This window comes from Struthio camelus, chromosome 2, assembly GCF_040807025.1.
Source record: "Struthio camelus isolate bStrCam1 chromosome 2, bStrCam1.hap1, whole genome shotgun sequence".
Lineage (NCBI taxonomy): Eukaryota > Metazoa > Chordata > Aves > Struthioniformes > Struthionidae > Struthio > Struthio camelus.
In genome coordinates, this window is record NC_090943.1 from 96,613,195 (window position 1) to 96,636,522 (window position 23,328).

The window sequence follows — 23,328 nt, forward strand, 5'->3', positions numbered from 1 at the left end:
TCACTCTTCAGCCAGGCTGCACCATGGCAAACATGCAGTTTATCAACACATAGTGACCACCTGCTTTAAAATTCATGTCTACCTTGTTTATGACCATGATCCCTTTCTTACAGGGAGCTACATATTGTTAAGTAATAGTGTGGATGTGCAGTCACTCTTGTCCCTGTGATACGCTGGTCTCATATGAAAGTTGTATTGTAATAGGAGGGGAACAGCTGACACTGATTCCAGTGACGACACGGTCTGAAACGGTAGGGCAGCAGTAGAATATCGTAGGACAAGCACAAACCACTGTAGGGCAACCACTCAGCACCCTGGTAATACAGCTGAACAGGAGCCAATCAGCTAAAACAATTCTTATGGTATTAATGTGGGAGGAAAAAAAAAAAAACAGGAGAGAGAATCTCAGCCACAGCCAGAAACTTCCTCTGGCTACCAATACTGCAAAGACGGTTGCAGATCCCGAGCTGCAGCCCCAGCCCACAAAAAAAGACAGACCTTGACCTTTGGAGGACGGTGGCCAGATTCAGCAGACCAGTCTCCCAACTCTGTGTCCAGCATAGTTCAATCCTATGCAGCGTGTCCTTAGGGTTCTGATTCTTCCTCTGAGCCTGGTTAACACCAGGTCAGCTACTTGGCCCTATTGCAGTATACCTAAGATTAAAAAATAGATGCATGCCTCACTGATAAAAAGTGCAACATCATCTAGTGCTCTCAAGGACCTCATTACCTCTCATTGAAGTAGCTTATGCTGGCAGAGGAATAAATACTGCTCTAACTGGACTACAGTCCTGTAACTACTACATTACTGTCAAACTCATAATAGCTATCATACAAAACCAAAGTAGTGTACTGGCATCAAATAATTACAAAGCAATAATTATTCCCCTATAAGGGAAGGTAAATAGGGCTATGGGTTTCCCTTCGTGGTATCTGTTTGTCTGTAAACCCCTGATTTCAGAAATGATGCCACTGCCTCTGTGTGCCATCTTATGTGGAAAGCCTCTGATCTCTCTTGTTTATCAGACATCTAAATCAGCACTGCACTGCACTAACTAAAGAGGAGTATGATCCACTTCTAATACCGAAAAAAATAGTGATGAACAGGTGTTAATTCAATGAAAAAGACCTGCAGCAAAATGAATCTATGCATACCACTAAAGAATTTTCAGACCTCTTATCAGCATTATTTCACCCATTATGTTATACCTCACAGGTATCTAGTTATTAACCATCAAAAGTAAATAAGGAGAAAAACTTTTCTTATTGTAAAGTTTTAGAAAGTGACAAAAGTTAACAAAATCAAATACACTTCCTTCAAATGCCCGCATTAAAAAAAATTATGGAGTTGGAAGTATTTCTTTTAAGTTTATGTCCTCTTTTTGGCATACTTAAACAGGATTACCTGTACTTACATGGCCATATAACTCCATTGCATTTTATAGACTTGATCTTAAACAAATGCTGAAATGCAAGATATAGAGAGAATATTCTATGGCCTCATATAAAATTAAAATACAACTCTTTGAAAAATTCAATCCCCGTACTCCTCAACTTACCATAAGACTGAAAAACTGCTCAAGACAGAAAAATGATGAAAGAACAGAATTTTAACCTTTCTCAATGCCTAAGATATCCATATTACTAGAGAGGGAAAGGGGTTAACATGAGATTCTAATGTTTTGGGGCTATGGGATACACATGTTCAAGCAAATCAGTTTTTCCTCCGGAGATTTTCAGAAGAAGCCAAGGGTTCATTAAGACCCCATTTCTAGAAGGTAATGCATCACCACCTGTCATGGCCCTAAGGACACCAGTAGGCTTTAACTGTCTTAAGCAGCCTCAGCTGGGGCCTCCACACACCCTTCTGGGCCAGGATCCCCATTTAAGCCTAGCCTGAGCCCCTAAGTCCTGGTCTGAAATTAACTGGTGGGCCTGTCCCCAGTTCTATCTCCGTCTCCTGCATGGACCTCCTACCGGTGCTGTAGGTAGCTGTGACTCCAGGCCAGCGTCTGGCGCCGTCTCCGCGTGCTCCTGCCGGGAGCCCTGTGACCCGGTTCACCACCTGCCGTGTCTGAGCCTGCCGGAGGACCCCGTTACCAGCGGTCGGCTCTGCCTGCTGCGCTCGGCCCTGCGGGACAGCACCCCGCCGGTGCGGGGGGCACCCCAGCTCCCTTCTTGCTCCCTCGCGGGCAGCAGCTCTGCTCTTGCTGCTTCCTGATGCTGCGCCTCAACAGCGCCAGACAAATATACTTCCAAAAAGGAAATCGCTATTTTTAAACTACGTCTTATATTTTAAAACCTTCTAGTCTGACCCAAATTCCTCTTTCAATAAAGAACACTACCAAATCTTCAAAGGTTTTTCCAGTCTTTACACAGGGAAAATAGCTCAGATTCAACGTGATATTAATACTTAAAATCCCCTCGACCAGACTACTTAGGCGAAGCTTATAAAAGGAACACAGTCAAAATTGAGCGACACGTGCTGTGGCTTGCTCTTTGCTGAGCGTATGTCTGCATTTTGAGAAAACTGTGGAGTGCCTTCGTAGGCAGCACTTTTTAACCTTTAAAGCCATGGCAATAACCAAAAGAGGCATCTGCAATACAGGGGTGGAAAGACAGCTGGGGCCTGGGGGAAAAGGACAGGCAAAAGCAATAATCTGTATTTCAGGAGAGACAGCGTTCCTTGAGTGTGCTATATAACACAGAATATGACACTAGTTAATTTAGCTGCCCTATACAACCTCTCCATCTGAGGTTTTCAAACCACTTTGATATTCTCTGCTCTACTCCCTAGGAATTAAATACAGTGTTGTAGCTTCTGCTATTTTTAAATTTTCCTAAAGTGTCACATGCATATTTTATTTACCTCAGACTAGCAATAACTACTAATCAAAGTAACAAGCTTTTATAAGCTGTCAAGTCTTAAATAAAAAGGTTTTCCTGAGGTAATATCTTAGGAAGATGTTAACTGTCTGTAATTTGATTGGTTTGGAAAATATTTTTTTAAAGCTCAATAGGAAAATATATATTTTCAGAATAAAAAAAATAAAGTCTGTTATCACTCTGATCAGCTGCCTAGTGGTAAGTGTATACGCTCTGTAGTATCCTGTTTCTAATACTTCTATCTTTAGGCTAATAACAATCTAGTACTGGAAATAATAATATAATTTACTATCTTAAATGCACTATTACAAATCAGAAGACATGTATACAATAAAACTGTCTAAATCAGTTTACATTCTTGACAACATTTACACCTAGAATGACGTTATCACAAGAGTTTGTGGCAAATACTGATAGAAAAGAAATATTTATATCATCTGAAACCTAGACATAACCAAATTAAAAAGAATACTTTGCTTATTTTGAATCACAAAAACAATTTTGATCGCATGGGCATGGATAAGATGTCTATGGGAAAGATAATAAGGAAAGAAAATTGAGATCATTTCAAATAAGTGCAGCAAAAGAGCTCATATCCAGAGTTCAAAAAATCAACCACTACATGAAACTGCAGTTCAAGAAGTATTACAACTCAGCAATATGACAAAATGGCACTCACATATTTACATATTTATGTTAGAGGAAGAAAAAAAATACTAAATTTTGAACTAGTACTCTGACGTAAAAAGCACACCGGCTATTAAAGCAAAATATGAACAAAAGAATATCTAAAGATAAGGAAGTAAATGAGAAAGAAGACAGTAGCAAAATTGGTTTACGAAACGTTTACAAAAGTGCTAGACTAAACTGAAAAAGAAGAAAGCTAAGAATAACCGTACTTTTTCTTCTAGTAAGTTCTCATCTGCCTGCAGGGCCGGGAGCAAAGCGCTTTATATTTCACCACTTGGGAAATTACTACATAATTTGCAGGAGACTGAAAAAATGGAAGAGAACTTGTGTGATTTTTGGAAAATAGACCCAAAGGGAGATGACTGAGTGGAGTCCAGAAAAGGCAGGCATCAACTGAAGGGAGATTACAAATGCAGTCCCTCAAAGCAGGAATACAGAACAGAAAAATGCTCACAGACTTACAGATGAGAAATGGTGATCTTGATAGGCAGAGACTAGTTTATTCAAACAAAGCAAAGGCTGAAATATGAACATCATAGCTCTTTACAAACGTATCAGAGGGGTAAACAGCAAGAAAAGAACAAATATGTCTAATTTAGCCATTAATACATCCAGGCTGATAATCAGGCATTTTTAGACGTTAACAACAAGAATGATATTCAACAAATGCCTTCCAAAAAAATCAAAAGAGCACAGGAGACCAAAAAAAAAAAAAAGCATCCACGCCCATGCCCACCCCCACCCTCCACACCCCCTTTTTTTTTTTCCAGGAGTTAGATAAACCTACTAAGAGGGCTGCATGACTGTACATGGCCCTGGAGCAGCAGAAGTCGTGCACCCAAACAAGCAGGGATTTATTTTGCAGTGAGAGTGCCATAAAAACATTTACCATTCAAAGTGCTCATCCCTCCTTCTCCTGTATAACTTAGGAGTTATAAACCAGACCTACAGAAAGTGATGAACTGAATTCCTCAGCAGTACTGAATATTTTATAAGTTTGGAAGTTTCTTACCCTGTATTGATGGAAATGATTTCTATCAGAGGATTCTTCCTAATCTTTGGCAAATCCAGTCGTGCTCCTCCCAAACGTTTTCCATTATCCTTTTTCTGACCCAGTAGTCTCACAGAATGACCTTCAAATGAATCACAAAAACACAGTCAATACTAAACACAAGTCCCATCACATGTGCTTCGATTTGTTCTTCTTCCCTAGTAGTAGTTATACTTAAATATTAAAAATGAGAAGAAGATGTAATACTTTATTCCTACCAGTTGGAACATTTAAAAGGAGACCATGACAGGTAAGATGATGTTAAAATAAACAAATTATTTCACCCAATTAGCTTTTCAAACTTGCTTTCAAAATTAGCTTTTCTGGTCTATTCAATTAATATGATCTAAACAGTTTCATTTTGAGATTCTCATGCAAAGATCAACACGGCAATATTTAAATGACCAGTATTTTTTTTTCCAAATTTTTTTCAAACTTAAATTAGTAGGTGAACTACTCATAAATATTTTTAAAACTAATTACATGGAGAACCAACATATTTGAGTCAAACTTACCTGACTGCATTGAGTCTGAGGAAGAGTGCTGTAAAGCATATCCCAATAAGATGCTCATAGCTAAACAAGATTTACGGCCAGATTGGCTTACCCAGTTCAGCCAGGTCAGCAAGAACTATTAAAGTTTTCTGTTTGGGGGGCAGAGAGGTTTGGGAGCAGAGGCAGTTTGTTCATTTGACCTCTACTGTATGATTACTTAGGATTTTAATTTGCAAATTCCTTGCTATCTACAAAGACATCCCTGCTCTCCTCCTGTGGCACATTACACTGAGAGCTCTGGTCTTTTCCTACCAAGCTTCTGACAGGACATTGAGAGGGCTCTGCTGCCCATTGAGTGAGCAGATACACATGGAGTGGCCGTGTTAAGATCCTGCTAAATAACAGATCTATTTGCATTGGTGTCCCCAACCGAAGACAACTAAAATCAACAAACAGGAGCCAGGAGAAGAGAGATCGATCCACTCCTATGATCTCAGGCTTACCAAGGTGATTACACTGACCAACCCTGGCAGGCATTAGTGCGTGTTGCTCCCCTACTAAGGAGACTACAGGTTAGAAATCACTCTCACAACTGCTTTCCTGAAGCCAGTGATGTTCAGAGAATAAAATACAAATACTATCACCAACTGCCTTCAACAGTACACCAGTTACACCAATTCAGTTCCTAGATTTAAAGAGCACAGATGACAGGGTTCACTCATATTCAGAATCAAAACGTAACAATGAAGAATAAAAGCAATTAAGTATATATTATTGTAAGAGATAGAGTAAAACATTCCCAAGCCATTAAAAAAAAAGAATCCTCAAACCTTGTAGCATTTATTTCACAAAGCAAAAATTAATGCTAGATGTCTGATGGAGATGGAAAGTAACCACTACTTGGAGTGGAAGAAAGGGAGAAAAGCAATTATACCCTGAAGTTAGAAATCTCTTTGCTAATGCATGAAACTACAGCTATAATCTGTCAAATATTTCCTACATAATATTTAAGAAAAGAACAAAACTATCCTATAAAGGAAGGAGGAAAGAGGAGCACGAAACAATGAAATGAAGTACATCTAGCAGAGCAACTAAAATCAATGGTCAGCCAAATCTGCTAACTTACACTACACCAGCAGCTATTTATAAAACTAATTCATCCATCAGTCAAAGTCTTCCTTCATTGTTTTAATAAGACATTAATTAATTTACAAATAAAAATATATTTAATACATATTCTAAATTCTTTGCGATATCGCAACAACAGCTCACAGATAAGCAACTACATTTGGCATAACATATTTCTTAGGTTTTTTTAAGGTATGTAAAACTTCTCAATTAAAAATTTCATTGCCTGAAGAAGCAAGCAAGACTGGCCTGATATCACAATGGTTAATACTTGAAAGAGATGTCATAAGTTCAACAATAATTCAAAGATATACTACTTTTGCAGGTGCATTTGACAGAAGTTTCATTCCATCCTACTATTAATTTAGTAATATCCCACTTGTGCTATTAACATTTGCTAAATTATTCATTTCTACCTTTTCAAGACAATAACAGCAATATCTTTGTCTCATGATACAATCAGTTATTTTCCAATGTAATGGTTCATTGAGGAGTCACAGGCATGACACCATTTTATTTTACTTTTATAATAAAAGTAATTGCATTACGGTAAGCATAAAAATTAAACCAGAAACAGAGAATATTCCTTTTTGTATTTCCTCATACTGTGGTTTATTTAGAAGAAAACAGTTTCTCCATTTTTTTAAGTATTCAGTCGCCTTACCAAACTAAACCAGCATTTGGATTTATGGTCGAAAATATAGTGGAACCATTAACAGCATTTTTAAAATAATAAAATTTAAAAATATAACAACACACCACCCAATATTTAAAATTCATACATTTAGAATTAGGGTTAAACCACCATTCCGAAGTGTGAAAAAACAACATCTCGCAGAGTAGAATCAGCGAAGCTTGATCTCCTTTGAATTTGCACCCTGACAGTGAACAGCCAAGTGAATTATTGTTGTTTAGCAGAAGTTTAGCTCATGCTTCTGTCTTTCCCATACTGGGAGCATTAATCAAAGAGGCAAACATCTTCATGGAACCACTGGAAAACGAGTATGCTTTAGACCTCAGTACTGGTCTCAAACCTGTTCAAAATTTGCCAAAGGACTAAAAACTAGTAAGGGGAGAGGGAAAGGGACATCACGACAGACCAGTGCAGTAAGCACAACTTCATAATTTATGTTTTCTCAGGAAAATGGGGAAAAACAAAAACAACAGCAAAACACTACAGGAATCTCGAAGATCTTGTTAACTGGAAATACTTTCTTCAAACCTCTTAGAAGTCTTTGCAATGCCTTTCAGGCAGGCTAGGCAGGTTACCGCTAACACTGGAAAAAATAACCTAGTACGCTTGCACATAAAATATAGCTCACTGGGGAGTGTAAGACCTAACCTCTGAACTTCAGAGAGTTTCTTAATTCAGGAAAGAAACCCCACCTCCCTTGTTATCTCCCACGTGATCCTCTGCATAGTTCCCAACTCCGTCCCGCACATCACCACTCAGCCCTCCTGGCTATCTTCAAACTGGCAGAGGCTCTCCTCTTACCCTCAGGGCACAGATACCCCACCTGAACAAGCACACACACCATTGCAAGCTCTGGGAAGCAAATTTGGCAGCTTATTTTCCCATGAAACATGGCTAGATTTTTTCCACGTTGCTATCGATTAACACTAAAAGGGAAGTTAACACAAGGCTGATAAAGCCTTGTATTGCCTGAAAAACCTGCGTGGCCCTCAAGAATGATATCCCTGTACTTTTGACTCCAAACATCAGAATATAAAAGAACAGCACTGGGAGATGAATTTTCACAGAAAATGTAATGCTTCCAGAATGCAAGCAGCATTATATATTCAACTACAGCATTCTGTACTGCAGGCACAATAAATTTAATAACTTAAAAAAAAAAAAAAAACTTAGTTACAGTACTCTTGACCTTAAATACTTTTTCCTACTCAGTACAAGGACTATTTTGTTTCTTTTCACTAAAGCATCTGTTTACAGCATTGTGGCTATTAATAAATCATAACTTGATAAACACTGAATCATACTTTTTCACATGCTGTAGATCTTTCTTTCCCCATACTTATTTCAAGAAAATTTAAAAATAAATATTTTGTCATCTTCAGTATGGAAAAGGCTAAGCAACATTTTTCCAAAATTGGCTAACCAGCACTAATCCCACACTAACATGAAGTATAATAGAAAAAGCAGTAATTTTCAGTCTCATTTATGATCTCTTTTCAATGCTCAGAATTAGAATGGGGCAAAATATTCCAATCAGTTTTCCTTCTAAAACATTATATCTGAATAAGTTACATTCTCTCTGACTTTACTGGTTGGATAACTGTAACTATATAAATCAGGTGTAAAAGCTGTCCTTTTTATCTAATGCTTGGTACAAAAATATTTTTGAAAATTGTGTTAATGAAAGTTCAACTTCCGTAACTAACAAGTGTTCTAATCTAGTTATCAAACAAAAATCACTCATTTTTTGATGGCTTACAATTATAAATAAGATGACCAAAGATGGGTGCTCTGAAATACAGCTTAGTGACAAAAAGATAACAGTCAGGTTATACCTGAGAGACTTTCTAGTGGTCCTGCAAGCTTCTTTTGTGATAAAGATCTACTTGCATATAATTTACCAGCATACAAAATTCTATTAACAAAAATCTGAAAAGTTTTATTAAAGGTTTAGGCCATGCTTCAGAGCAGCTATTCACTAATTATTAGATAATTAATGCAGATTACAATACAACAATAGTACTAACCAAGTGCAGTGACGAAGCTCATAGAGCAGAACCACCCATAGCAAGTGTGAATGGAATCAGGTTCTAAACGATTCAAAGTGAATCAGAGCTCTCTAATTTTCAGAGCTGACTGTTTAAGATGAACCTCACCTTTACATACAAGTCAGTAGACACTATTCATATTACTTGGCATTGCTCACACAGAAGATGAGGCTGGAATGAACTTATCAGGATATTAAATCCTATTTTTAACCTAAATAAGGGCTTTTAAATGTATCAATTTGATCAGTGTGCAAAATGAAAATATTTCCAAGACATTAATTTTCCTTTATTAAAAAGGGTACCAAAAAGTATCATAATATTAATGGCAAGCATATATACCTTTATTTGTAGATGTATGTGCTTCAGGAGTCTGACAGAAAATATCTGACCTTGAAATACAGATATGTAAAGGGAACTGGTAACAGAGTTTCTCTGCTTTAAGACTGAAATAATATTAAGTATGCTGTGAACCTCAGACTGTCTTCAGACTCTGTTACCTAGAGGCACAGAAGTTACACGTATTACAGTAAACAGATTCAAATGTTGACTGGCCTTGTGCCAGTTTGATACAAGGATAAGTTGAGGAGAGGGGGCACACTTAGCGAACTCTAGCTACATCCAACAGCTGCCTATCAGAGTTGTGAATATGTATCAGGCACTAATAGACCTCATGTATCTCCAAAATAGCTAGCTTGATTCAGCCCACAAACTGGGACCCCTCAGTAGTTGCTGGGAAATGACGCCCGCTTGAGAAATGGAACAGCGGATCCATCCTCCATCGCTACGGACCCCACCAGAACTGCAGATCGTGCTGCTGAAACACACCTCCCAGCCAGGTCAGAGCAGTATTTCTGACCTAGCAGTCACTTTAAAGTACAGTGCAGATATCTGAAGCAGCTTAGAAACATTAGTGTAAAGAGGAGTCCTCAACGATGGAAATCCCAGCCTTGGCAACGATAACTCCTACTGTTTTCAGCTTGTTCTATTACCCATTCTCTTTCTCCCTCAGTTACATCACTTATACTTAGAGGTTGTTCACCTCTTCCTAAAAGCCACTTTTTTTTTCTTCACAACAAGGCTGTCAGTGTACTATTCCATACATCCCAGTTGTCTCTCAACAACCTGTCTGATCTTCTGCGTCTTCAGGGAACAAGAATTACCATGTACTCTTGCACACATTTCCTTCCACCATTATTTCTTCTAGCTCTGTAACTACCAGGTATAAACAACCTTCTAAGCAAGCTTTTTTGGATCTTCTCACAAAACTAACATAAAAAGTAGTATCTAAGATGTAAGGATGTAACAAATTGCCTAACATATGGTACAGCTAACCTGGATTGTTACTCATATTTCAGCCCAAACTTTGAAATTAGATTTGGAGGTGCTTTAAACCCAGAATTGCAGGGCTAGCAGTAAACAGCCAGGCCTGGACCCCAACCCCTGCTTCACCTCCAGATGGAATCAGCCCACTCGTAGCAAGAACAGACCACAAGTTCCTCTCCCATCTCTTGGCTCTGCCTAAAGGACAAACAAGTTATCCCACAACAGACATGACTGATTACAAAGGAATCCTAGAGCTCGTCAGAACCATCATGTGCTGCCAGACATACACAAATGCAGAAACAACACGGATACTCATCAGCTGAGGGCTTTGATGTATGAACGCTCTCACTCAGACCCATCCAACCCAGCCAAGGACACGTTAGCTGCATAGTGAAGACGTCCCTGAGCATCATCTGTGGGACCGTCTCTAGTAAATACAAGAAGCAGACACTTAAACAAAATCAAGCCCAGGTTGGATGATAAATGACCTGCTCTTGCTGAGCACCTATTTTAAATCTTTTCCTCCCCTAGATCAGCAAAAGTGGGAGTGTTGTGTAATAGTCAAACTCTTTCTTCAATCAGCGCTAGCAGAAATTAGTTCCATTATAAGACAGGGAAAAAGCCAGCAATGCTGTCAGAATTGCTTCTTTGGTCTACACCCCATCTGCATATCAGAGCCCCCCAGGAAAAAGCATGTCCTGGGCTACGTGAATGATCCGATTAGGCTGATGACAGACGTTAAGTTGGGTGTTTAGCCCAGCCTCCACTATTCAGCTCTTTCTCATAAAAAAAGATTGAATTCCATACTATACTGCCTCACACAAAGTTTCAGAGAAAGCCACAGATATTAGTAAGCATCAGGCCCATTTAACATTAGCTTAAAATAACTTATTTACTAAGCTTTGCACTTGGAACAGGTTAGCATCCAACAAATTTCTTTCAGAAGAATCCAGAGCATGAACATCACACGAGTGAAGACAAAGGCTTTATAAAATTTGTTTTAAATAACTTCAAAAATAAGATATTAAATATAGTGAGGCAGTTTGCAAACTACTAAAAAGCTCTGCAGGTGGCCCAGATAGCTAAAATTCACACATCGCTTTCTCTCCAAACATAAAATACGTCTTTATTCTTGCAATGTATCATTCAACAATCATAACAATTCCCGTGAATACTAAAACAAGAACTTATAAGAACAAGATAGACAGCACAGGAGCTACATATTAACAAGGATTTAACCTTCATATAACAATTTCAAAGAATGAAACACAGATACATATAATTATTCAAGAAAAATATTTCTGATATATCCACATTACTTCTTTTCTCTCTCACAGCAAAAGAGTTTGAAATGCACAATTAAGGCAGCGTGGTTTTTTCTTCCTTCAAGATTTAATAGCTTCATAGCTCTACTTTCAGGAAAAAAAAAAAGGATTGTAATAATCGTTATCCTTGATGTTATTGTCCTGAAAAAGCCACTAAAAGTTAAATCTGCTGTGAGCTCAAAATGCTGGCTACAGAATTCAACAGCTCAAAGGGACAATACTAAGAATCCACTACAGGAAGACTTTCCCTGACCGTCATCCCCAGCTCTCTGAAGAAATGCATTCGATTAGGATCAAGGGTGCTGCTTAAAACTTCAGGAGATTTTGAAGTGAAAACTTTAAAGGAAGTAAAATTTTGAATCAGATGAAACAGGCAATGTCCTGTTTCACTCAGGGCTGAATGTCAGAGGCAGTTTCAGCAGTACATGTAGTAATGCTTTTGGGGTGTGCAGGTTGAATAGAATAGATTTAGCCTTACAGTAAAAAGCTGACCTGAACCTACCACAGCATGCAAAAGCAAGCTTTTGCTTTAATCCCTGCTCCTTTGCTGCCTATTTGTGCTCTTTCTACAGACACAGACAAATAAATGGCACTGGTTTGAACAAGCTGCTCCTTGCATTTACGTGCCAAGAGGACTTCTGTAACAGAATGAAACCCAGCTGAAACTAGCCAGTGTAAACTGGTTAGAAAAAGAGGATGCTGCAAGATGGTGATCCATTCAATGCATAGAGAAGTGCACATACAGGTTTGAAAGACAAGGCATCTTTTACATGCACATTACAGGCTCATTTAGACATGAGCAATGCTACTAAACAATGAGTTTTGCTACTGAGGTTTTCAGCTTCCACGTCGCACAACCCCCATTGCTTGTTTTCTTCTTCTGCACCACAGTCTTATCTCCTATCCAGTTTCTGCAAACTATTTATAAAATAAAGTGATCCTTGTAACAGCAATCATTGTAACAGCAATTGTGTTAACAGTTTTGTAAACCAAATCAATGCAATAACTACCAAGAGAAAAATAATTATAAAATCCCCCTAAAATTTCATATCATCTCACATACCTAATAGCCACTGTATACACAAAAGCATTTGAACTGGCACAGCAAAGAGCACAGTAGACTTTGGTGTAAGAACAGAAACCAATTGCTTGGGATGAAAATCTCCTGCCCCATCAGATAAAATTTTCATTTTAAACTGCATCATTAACCTATATTTTACAAAGCAATTCAAACATGTCTTTGCAGAAGTAGTTTCACCATAACTTTTGTACATTCCTGATCATGCTTTACTGCTTTCTTTAAATGACACTCTATAAAATTAAACTACCTGAACTGATATTGGTGCAGATAATCACATCACCATCTTAAACTCATCTTCCAGTGTTAGAACCACTCTGTGTTCTTTAACACTCATCCTTCAGTACGTCATAAGTTTCCAAAGCAGCTAGAGACATGAAATCAAAACTCAAATTAGTGTTCTCCTTGAAGTGCTCAGCTGAATGTAAGCACTTTCATTTAAAAACTGTAATATAGAATTAGGTACAAATCAGATCCTTCCCAAGTCAACATTCCTTATCAAATGAGTTCTCAAATTAACAGAAGACTAAAACACTACTTGTTCATGTAATGACACTCTACCCACACATAAAGTTATTTTCTTTGATAACAACAACAACGAACTGTGATTATTTTTATTTATATGGGAATACCTCCAATATTTTTAATCCAGGGCCAACAAGAAGGGGGTAAGGGAGTGAGATTTACAGTACTATGCTGTTAACCTCAGCTATTAATACAAATTGTGATTCTGAATCTTTTAAACATTCATTTGTCATTTCAACAATTCATCTTCAAGCTGTAATTCTAGTATTTGGCTTATTGAAAACCTGGCTTTGAGCCGTTCACCTTTTTAGTCTGTCAAATACAGATAACCCCTTGCACAAATTCTGCAGCTATAATCTCAGTTTTAAAAGGCAACTGTTCTAGCTAGAAATACAATTACAGATGTAAAAGGGAAATAAGTGAAACCACCAATCCAGAAACGCCTTGCCTGCCCCCACCACATACACAGTTTTCAAAGGATATAGAAAGAGAAGCATGGACTCAATGAGGCCACAACCCTCCCTCTGACCCTACTCAAGCTGCACGTCAGGCACAAATAGTTTCCTGACAGTGGGCCAAATAAATACTTTTCCTTAAGCTCGACTCCTACAATTTTTATTCTTCCTTTTGTTCCTCATCAGCTTAAGTCAAAATTACCCTTCTCACAGTCACAGAAATTGAGAAAAGCATTTTACCCCCTGTTGTCAGCAGATTGCAATGATTAATCAAATAGCGCATACAATTTCTGTTTAATATGCTAGGGGGCACATGCGCACAAACACACACACACACACACACACACACACAGTCAATCTGGTCTGAATTCTACACTTTAGCCTATATAATATATGTACCATTTATCTGCTCACTTTCATATGAACTACCACTAGTGTCAATGATCCATAATTAGTATTCACATGAGGACAATTTTAAAACTGGTTAAAGTTTAAACTGGGAATGGATGGGCAACTTCACCAGACAGGTCAATGTGACTGAAAACTAGAAAGGTTATGCAAAGTATGAAGGCTGAACCCTGAAGTAATTTCCTTTCGTTGTTTTTTTGCAATCAAGTCTAATGACCCATTGTAAAACTATGTTAGGTGGAAAAGTTTGACAGACAATACAGACTAAACTCACTTCAACCTGTGCCCCCCTCATCTCCCTAAGGCCTAAGCTAAAAATAGACTGTGTACTAATACTCTAGTTCCATTCCCTCCTTCTCCAGAAAGCTTTAACAACAAAGAGATTTGAGAGCTAGCATGTCTCAAAGGGAAAAAAAAAAAAGCCCTAAATCTCTAAAGCCCTAAATTCAAAAACAAAAAAGAATTTCAACATTAAGCAATTAAAATGCCTTCTCTAAATTACAGAGTAAATATATTATCTTGCCCGCTATTATATAAACCGTTTCCATCCCAGCTTGTACACACATACTGTATTTTAAGACAGTTCTTAGAACGGTTAAGAAAAACACTAATTTGAGTAATCAGCGCAGAGACAACCTGTGGTTCCCATCAAAGAGAAACCTTCATCTTGTTGGCACATGCTAGGGACTGATCAGCCCAAATAGCTGTTAAATTCTGTGCAGGAAGTTTGCTTAATTAGAGCATTTGTTAAGTACAACCATGTTCTCTCCTAACCTATAGATACTGCAGCTCCTTAGCAGTATCTTCCTAACATGTTTTGTCATCATTATGAGTTACCAGGAGACTAAACATGTGAGTGGAAATGGGGTGCGCCCCAATGACGTAAAAAAATATTAGGTCCAACTGCTGTAATCAACAGAACGCTTCCAGTTTTATAAATGTACTTCATCTGCACATTGCCCAGATTTACTAAACTGTTAAACCAGTGCCTTGCGTGTTGAAACTATTCCATTTGCCAGGAAGACTTATACAGTCTGGCTATATCTTTGCGATTGTGGCATTGAGAAATCTAATTTTGGGGCTGAGAGGAAATTCATGCCTAGCCCCTTGAAATTTATGACTTTCCTCATGAGGCAGTATACCGAGTTCACATTTTGTCAATAAGAATTATAACATCATAACAAAACTGCCTGAAGACACCTCTAGTTAAAATAAATCTTGGGACACAGTATCTGTAAATATTAACCAGACATGACTCGCATGTACTTATGCACACTATTATAAAAGAGCACTTTTGGAATCAATACAGTTTCAAAATTTACCCAATAATTAAGAAATTTCAAAGTCCCATTAGACTCATGAGAAAAGTCACAGTGATATAAAAACAATGCATCACAGGGTCTCTTAAATACTCTATAGCTCTTTAGACTGTTAGTGTGATAAGCATGAACACGAACACTTTCTTTTGTTTTTTGATAGCAGATGGATGCAAAGATAAAAACGCACAAAAATTGTTTACTATAGAGAAAACTGAAGTGGAGAGCTGGCAACAGGCAATTATGCTGTTTCAAACCCATGAGGCAAAGATCACTGGAAAGCTCTACTTCTTGAATCCATTTCTTGAATCAGCAGAATGACACTATTCTGAAGAGGGAATTGCTGACAATGACTTGAAAACTGAGAAAGCTAGAAAATTACTCTCATATTTTATAGAAAGATCTACATAATTCCAAGAAAGTCATTTTCTTCAGGGGTACAGTAAAGTTTCAACCAAATCCAATAAGAGCAAACAGTCTCTTGAACAACCGGAAGGAGAACGATCAGAAAAAACAGGGGAGGTGGAGTAATTCTACCAGGTTATCCTCTTAAGTCGTGCACCGCAAAATTCAAGTGTCAAAGAAAAATCTAAGATATCCCTTAAGAAAGGGGAACATAAGAAAAGCTACATTCAGTTTTTAGAGGACTGTACCTGAAAACTGGCAACTAGGACAGTAGCATTGGAATCTAGACAGAAAATCCAGGCAACTCCATTCGGCAGGCCGATCCACAGACTGCTGTCCTACAGAGCGCAGATGCTATGTGGTTTGAATTTACTCAGTTTAAACATCCAGTCTAAACTTTTCTTCAGCTTTCAGTATATACAGAGACAAGCTACAAGCGTATACCACCCATGCAATCTTTTAATTTTATTTTTAAAAGATAAATGAAGAAAAGTACATCATACAACTATGTCAAAAATCCAACTGAAGACTTAATAATTGAGCTGGCACTCAGTCATTCACAAACCCCCACCATATGCCATATCTGTCCTCTGAATCCACCTAAGACTCCAAAAGTTGTAACAAATGACACAGACTTAAGAAGATAAAAGGGTTGCATTTTGTTTGGTTTTACACATACAACTTAAAGTTTCTACCATATATTTATTTAATAGTATAAATTATTTTTAACCAACAATGCTATTATTTATTAGTGTTTCACTTAAGCTAGGCAATGCAAGTTCCCCGTTTTCACTATGCTTCATGAAAGATTCTAAAGAATCACATTCTTCTTTCTCCATTAGTGAAAGGTGATTTCCAAATAGGTAAATTCATTATCTTAAAAAAATTAAAAATAATTTTGTCATTTAAGTAAAAACTCCTATTTCTATGGTTGGCTTTTGCAAATGCAAGCTTTTATCACCATCTATGACCCCTGCCAATTTGCTGATGTTATTTTGATTTAAAATTTTATTTTTTGTTCATTTTCTCCCAGAAAACTTCAGAAATCCTGTGTTCCATTACCTTCTGAGGAAATTCTGAAGAAACTGGCACTACGTATGGAATTCAACAGCCCTTTTTAAAAACTCCTTTTTATTCAAATCACTGACATAACTAGAAAGGAAGTAAAATCTCTCCCAGAATTCATGCTTTTCAAAAATTTTGAATGCACATGAGAAATTTTATACACACTAGTTTCCAGTATTGTATCAATATGTAAAATACAACCTTAAAATCAGTCAGGTGAAAAACATCATTTCAACAATTGGTACTAAATTATTTGCCTTCTTTCTAGTCATACAATATTCAATGGCAATACCCAGAATAACTGTGTTATCAAAGGAACAGTAATGTCCTGAGTCAGTGTAACTACTACAAAGCCCATTTTTGTAAAGGGAGGGCATGCTGACCCAGGTTATCATCTAACTCCCTTAAAAATAAATAAAATACCTAAAAATGAAATAGAGATTTGAAATATTGGGCTGTTGTAAAAATCTTGACGCATACCATCTCCATCACATTGCCACAAACACTATGATATTTCTGGGACAATAGTTTGGTTCATTCCGTAACAAAAATGAATGTTTCTTCTTTGTTTGTATAGTTCAGCAGGTTGTAGGAAGAAAAAAAAAAAAACACAAGAATAAAGTTTCCATTCAAATTTTCGTCTCTTCTGGCCTGATTCCATCTTATCGATTCCCATTAGACAGTAGTTTCCTTCATGAGATTTTTCCAATAATCTCAGCAATATTGTAATGCTCAAATGAGTATGTTGACTTCAGTAGGATTAAGTTATGAACAAAGATGCAAATTAGAATAAATAACAGAAGCAAGTTCTGTTTCTTTATTTGATTGTTTTTTCCAAAGAAATCAGTGCAGCAATCTCTTTATAAACATCACCTTCTTGTACCAAAAAAAAATCATAGCACTCAGAGTAATACAAAGTCTAATAAAAGGTGATCAAACTGCAATCTGTAGAAGCCTTACACCACACGACACAGTCTGATAGAAGCTTTTTTCCACCTAGCACTGTTTCTACATTTTCATACTGTACTTCGAAAACATACTCCAGCTTTAAAGTTAGAGGCAATATCTTGTGGACCAGACTCTTGTTTATATTGAAAGTGCAACCAATTAAACTAAACCTTGTAATCTGAAACTTCATGGAACAGTAATTTTTATGGCCTGATAAGTAATGGAGACAAACTTAGGTAACCCAGAAAGAACCAGACAGATATATTTATTTAATAGCAAATGTTTACTAGTCAGACTGAAGAAACAATCCTGTCTTTGCCCCAGTACTCTGGAAAGTACTGTGCGCTTATACACATACGAACACAGCGAAAGAGAACAAGGAACATAGTTACAAGAGAACATTAAACCAGTGGATAATTTATCTGTCGCGTTCAGGAAAGCTCAGGGAAGTAAGCCAAAACATGTGAAAACAAGAAAATAGGAGTACTAAACATAAGAAAATGGAGCCAGAGCACTGACTAAAGATAGAGTAGAAACTTTAACCAATATATCTAACACTGATGTAGCTTAAAGGGCTTCTGAAATTCTCCTCAGGATCTTTGCCTACGAACCCAACAGTTCAAAGAGCTCCTGCCAGAGAAGATCTTTGGAAGCATTCCTTACACTGCGCGTACAAGGCAAATTATGGCACTGCTTAAACATACAGCTACAGGAGTAAACACGGATTAGGTTGATCAAAAACATAACAGTACTGCTGTTAGAAAATGCTTACATCTTTCAAGCTAGCTGCAATTATTTCAAGTGTAATGCTTACCTTTAATAGTTTCCTCCACAACTTCTACTACACGATCTATTTGCTGAACCTAAAAAAAGTCAGAAGGTCAATAACTAAGCAGTCAAAAATTCGACATATTTTATACAACTCTTCCTTCAAAAGTGTCCTTCAAGATTAAGGGGGCTCTGTTTTTAGCCCATTTCCTGTGCATCTTGGTTTATCTGTCAGAAGCCCTATAAGAACTTTAAAGCTCCCCATCCAACTTCAACCAAATGTTGTCCTCAAAAATAGTAAGTTCTCGTAAGTTTGGCAAAAATCACCAACTAGAGAGAAAGGAGGGCCCCTATTAGGGCTGTCGGTGAGAGAAAGGCAGAGAGAATGGAGGCCTCAGCTGCTGTGTGTGTGCTGCTTGGTAGCTGAGGGACAGTGGTCAACCAAGCAGGCCACCTGCATGGCCACAGCATATGCTTCCTCCTCCTCCCCGCAGCCTTCAGGCCCCAGCAGCCAAGGATGTAAGAAGGACTGAGGGTGTTCTGAGGGCTGACGGAAGAGGGGCAGGATAGAAAGAGGAAGGGAGAGACACTGCAGTCAAGGTCAAGTTTAGGAGAACTGAGTTTAGGGGAACTGTCCTGAGTTACTGCAGGCAGTTTTTGCAAATGGAAGGAAGATCCTTGATGTTTTTCCACAAAAGACAGAATAATATTTGATGACCATGACATAGCATCTCTAACGATGAAGAGAAATTCCTGTTTTGGTGTCATATTTGCCTATGTTTACCCATAATGTGATAAATAATTTGATTATTTTTTATTAGATAGATTATTCTTTATTTAAATGTAATGAATAATATACTATTTAGTTTTTAACAAAATATTAATTAGAAAGAATCAGCATTAAGACTGCAAAATTCAACATAAATTCTTAAAGTTGAGATTCTTCCTACAACTCTCATCCAAGTTGCATATTCTATGTACTGTCTACTATATGTGCACATATATGTCTATATATTATGCAGGAAAACAAAATATAAAAAATCTACATTGCATATTCAAATTAGTTTACAATTTTCCACAATTTGGCTTTTGAACACTGATTATCTGAGCTATATATTATTTTTGCAGTCCATTCCTTGGAGATTGTTTCTTTGTTTTATTTCAAAAACACACACAAGCACAAGTTGCACAGGCTGCAAGAGTAGAACCTGGTCTGCAATAAGTAGCTTGCAACTTGGATCACTTGCATCAAAGCTATTAAGTCTCTGTGCCCTTAAACCACTGGGTTTGTCATTTCCTGTAAACAAACGTCTGCGCAATCATCTGGATTTCACGTTCATTTTCCAATTGGTCTAATAATAGCTAAAAAAAAGTTTATCTGTAGTTGCTGTCTGATCTAGAGCTCCTCATTAAAGTCAATGGCAGTCTGTTCATTTTCTTGTCTGGGTGTTGGATTAAGTCCATGCTAACCTCTGCATTTTTAAAAAAAATCATTTTAAATACAGTCTTTTCCAAACACAAATCTCTGCCACTTCACGTTTCTGCATATAGAATACTAATTATGAATTCCAGAAATTCAGTTATTTGAAGTATCACTGAGGTTGGCATTTTAATAACTTTATAAAAGAAGATATATATATTTAAATCCTTTTTTGGGATAAAAACAAGCACATATTTTAGATATGTCTGTATAGCAATCTACTCATGTAAATAAAGCACACATAGGAAGTATTCATATGGAACACATGCATATATTATATATATATCCATTTTATATATTATGACCTAAGATACTTACAGATGGCCTTTCTAGTTAATTAAAATTTTTCTAATTAAAAAGTGCAACTTAAAAGCAGAAGTGTAGGCATTTATAATTATGAATACAGACATGGAACACAGTTTGTGCCAAATACACGGCCTAAAATACTGTTGTCACGTATCTCAGTACTAAACCTAAGTTCATAAGCATTTAAAAACAAAGGAAACCTGTTTGTTTTGTAACCTGAACGAACTACAATTATTTCCTGTATTTGAAATCTAGGGAATTTTTGCATAGCTCTGAAACCCTTTTAAATAAAGACATGGAAAAGAAAAAAAAAAAGTATGTTGTATTTTCATTTCACTGGATAAATATTTCTGAATGTATCTGTTGAGAAGATTCTTCATGCAAGTAATTAAAATTGAACCACCCAGAGATGATCATCAGACCTGAAGCTGTAGGTCACCCGTGCACATGCAAGTGTAAGTTGGTCACATTTTGCCCTACTGGGCCCCCGAGGCACCCCAACATCCCCTTGGAAATACGAGCATGGAGGTCTCTGCTCGAGTCCCAGTTACAAAAGCCATAGGAGCAGGAAGAGTATACAGATGCACGCATTGTCCATTCATCATCAACAGAGAAAGCCCCCCAGTTCCCTTTGTAGTGTCATTATCACATTCAACAGATGACTGCTAGATGTAAACAGCCCATAGACATGCTTGTAATGCATTATGTCTGCAGTCTCACACTACGTGATTTGTGAATGTAGACAGACATGCATGTGAGGATGGTCACGCAAGTTCTTCCCAGTGCTCAGACATGACCTGAGTTGTCTCAGAAGCAGAATTAGCATCCTGAAACTGTTTTGCACAAGAAAAACTCCAGAAGAAAGAAAACCTCTGAGAGTCCCTGTAAACTCTGAACGTTTTAGGGTGGTTAAGTGAGAGCTGGCATATTTTACTGAGATTTTTGCGCTCCATGGGAAAAGAAAAGCATTATCTAAGAACTTATGAAGGTAAGAGTAAGTTCTTTCCAAGTTTCTCCTCGGGGAAGTGCCAAGCCCTCTGAAAATTCTGTGGACATCTGGGAAGACAAAACGGTAGGAACTTGTAGACTTTGTCCTGATTCACAGTGAAATAATGGTATTTTTATGGTAGTTTTATGTATCCACTGAAATACGGACAGACATGTTTTGCAGGTCAAGAGATCTGAACGATTCTCCCTCTGAAGCAATAATAGCAGATGTTATGTACAACCAAAGCTGGATAATGAGTAGTGTTAAGCTTCAGAAAAAAATAATTAACTCTTTTTAGTGAAGATTTATATCTATATCTTCACTAAAAAGATATATATAAAATACATACATACATATATATATATTCTCAGGGTCTTCCCCTGAAGTGAATGCAGTTTCTCAGAGCCTGCTTCACTTCTGCATGAAAAGAAAACTTCTTTCTACAATGGAATGTCTCAAGACAGAATTCATTAAAGCTTTTCTGATTTTGAAAGGACAGCTGATAACACCCTAGAAAATACACCTGGAGTTCTCAGTGCCCTTCATCTGGCACTGCTACTGAATGTTCCAGAGATATGAATTTTTCCAGGATAACATAAGCAATGAGAAAGCTCAAACACTGGAAAGTGACTATCAAAAAGTTCTTGAGGCCAGTAAGGGACTCAGTGACATTAGGAGAGAGAAAGACTAGAAATACTGAAGACTTAAAATTCTGGGAATGAAAAAACCTCCAGAATAACAAACCCAAGCCAGAGAGACTCATTGCTGAGAGAACGTGAGGGCAGGGCACCTGGAATTTAGGAAAGCAGCAGTAGTTTGCCTGTACAACTGGAGGCTACTACTGAAACAAAAGCTGTGCGGACTTAGCTGCTTGCTAATACCCCAACTGCAGAGGTACATATACATAACTACTTGAAGTAAAGCAGTCGTCTTTTCCTTATCTAGCAAAAAAACCACTACCTATCTTTAATTTTCATTCATGGACATAAGAAACAAATCAGTTGCTACATAGATAAAATAAGTAAAAGACTCCAACTCTAGTTCACCAATTCTCTTTCATCCCACCTTGTTTAAGCACCTCAGTTGGATGTCAGACGTTAAAAGCCTGCTCAGCCTCTCCTCCCTCTAAAGTCCGTAAAAGGGAGATTCACAACTTCAAAAGCCAGATCAAACCTTCCAAAATCTGAATTTTCTTTGAGATAACTATCTTCATTGACCATAAAGGAATCGAGCAACACAGGCTCTTGAATTACACCACTTTAGTTAGGCAGCATAAATCCAGGCCTTAACACAGAATTTTCAAAGGCATGTGACCAGATGCTTTTACTTCAGTGGGATAACATCTATCTTTAAAAGCTTTGCTGAATTGGAATAATACTGACCAAGGCAATGGATAAAATCCTGATTTAAGAAGGGATCTTGAGAACAAACTCTATAGAGACTTTAAAGGGAAGGAGACTGCCCCAGAAAAACATGTGAACAGTAGATTATTATTACTACTTTGACATAGCTTAAATACAATTTTAATCTAAGGTAATTCTTATACCTTTCGATTCGTAGGACAGGATGTAGCTGATGTAGAAAGGAATAGTTTCTATTTATACACCAAACTTCCAGTTTGAAAGTTGGTGCTTAAATGCAATCCCTTCTTGACTTCTCAGGCTCAAGCATCACACCTGAATAAATATTAACAGTAAGGTAAAAGCCAAAGCCAGTTAGTTGCTTAATACTGATTGATGCAGAACTGAACTAGAATTTTGATCAATTTTTCAGCCGTAAGTTAGAAAAGGACAGTCTGCGTCTGCTCCCTAGGCTTTCAGCAAGCCCTCTGAGAAGTCCTGCCATTTCAAACTATTCAATATAAAATTCCATCAGATTTGTCTTTCATGAAATAGACATTGGACATCAGTATTATACAAGACTCTCTTAGTTTTTAAGGGTAAGAGA

At 37.4% G+C, this 23,328-nt stretch overlaps 1 protein-coding gene across 8 annotated transcripts in view; it reads right to left on the bottom strand.

The window, feature by feature from the left end:
- The window catches only part of CDKAL1 (CDK5 regulatory subunit associated protein 1 like 1), a 563,996-nt gene that overhangs the window by 391,260 nt on the left and 149,408 nt on the right, over positions 1-23,328 (bottom strand). For all 8 annotated transcript variants that reach the window (XM_068931681.1, XM_068931679.1, XM_068931680.1 and 5 more), the window contains 2 exons: positions 18,654-18,702; positions 4,589-4,709 (listed from right to left, as the gene is read on the bottom strand). In XM_068931681.1, the coding sequence (XP_068787782.1) occupies positions 4,589-4,709; positions 18,654-18,702 (170 nt within the window). The remainder of the gene's footprint in view (positions 1-4,588; positions 4,710-18,653; positions 18,703-23,328) is intronic.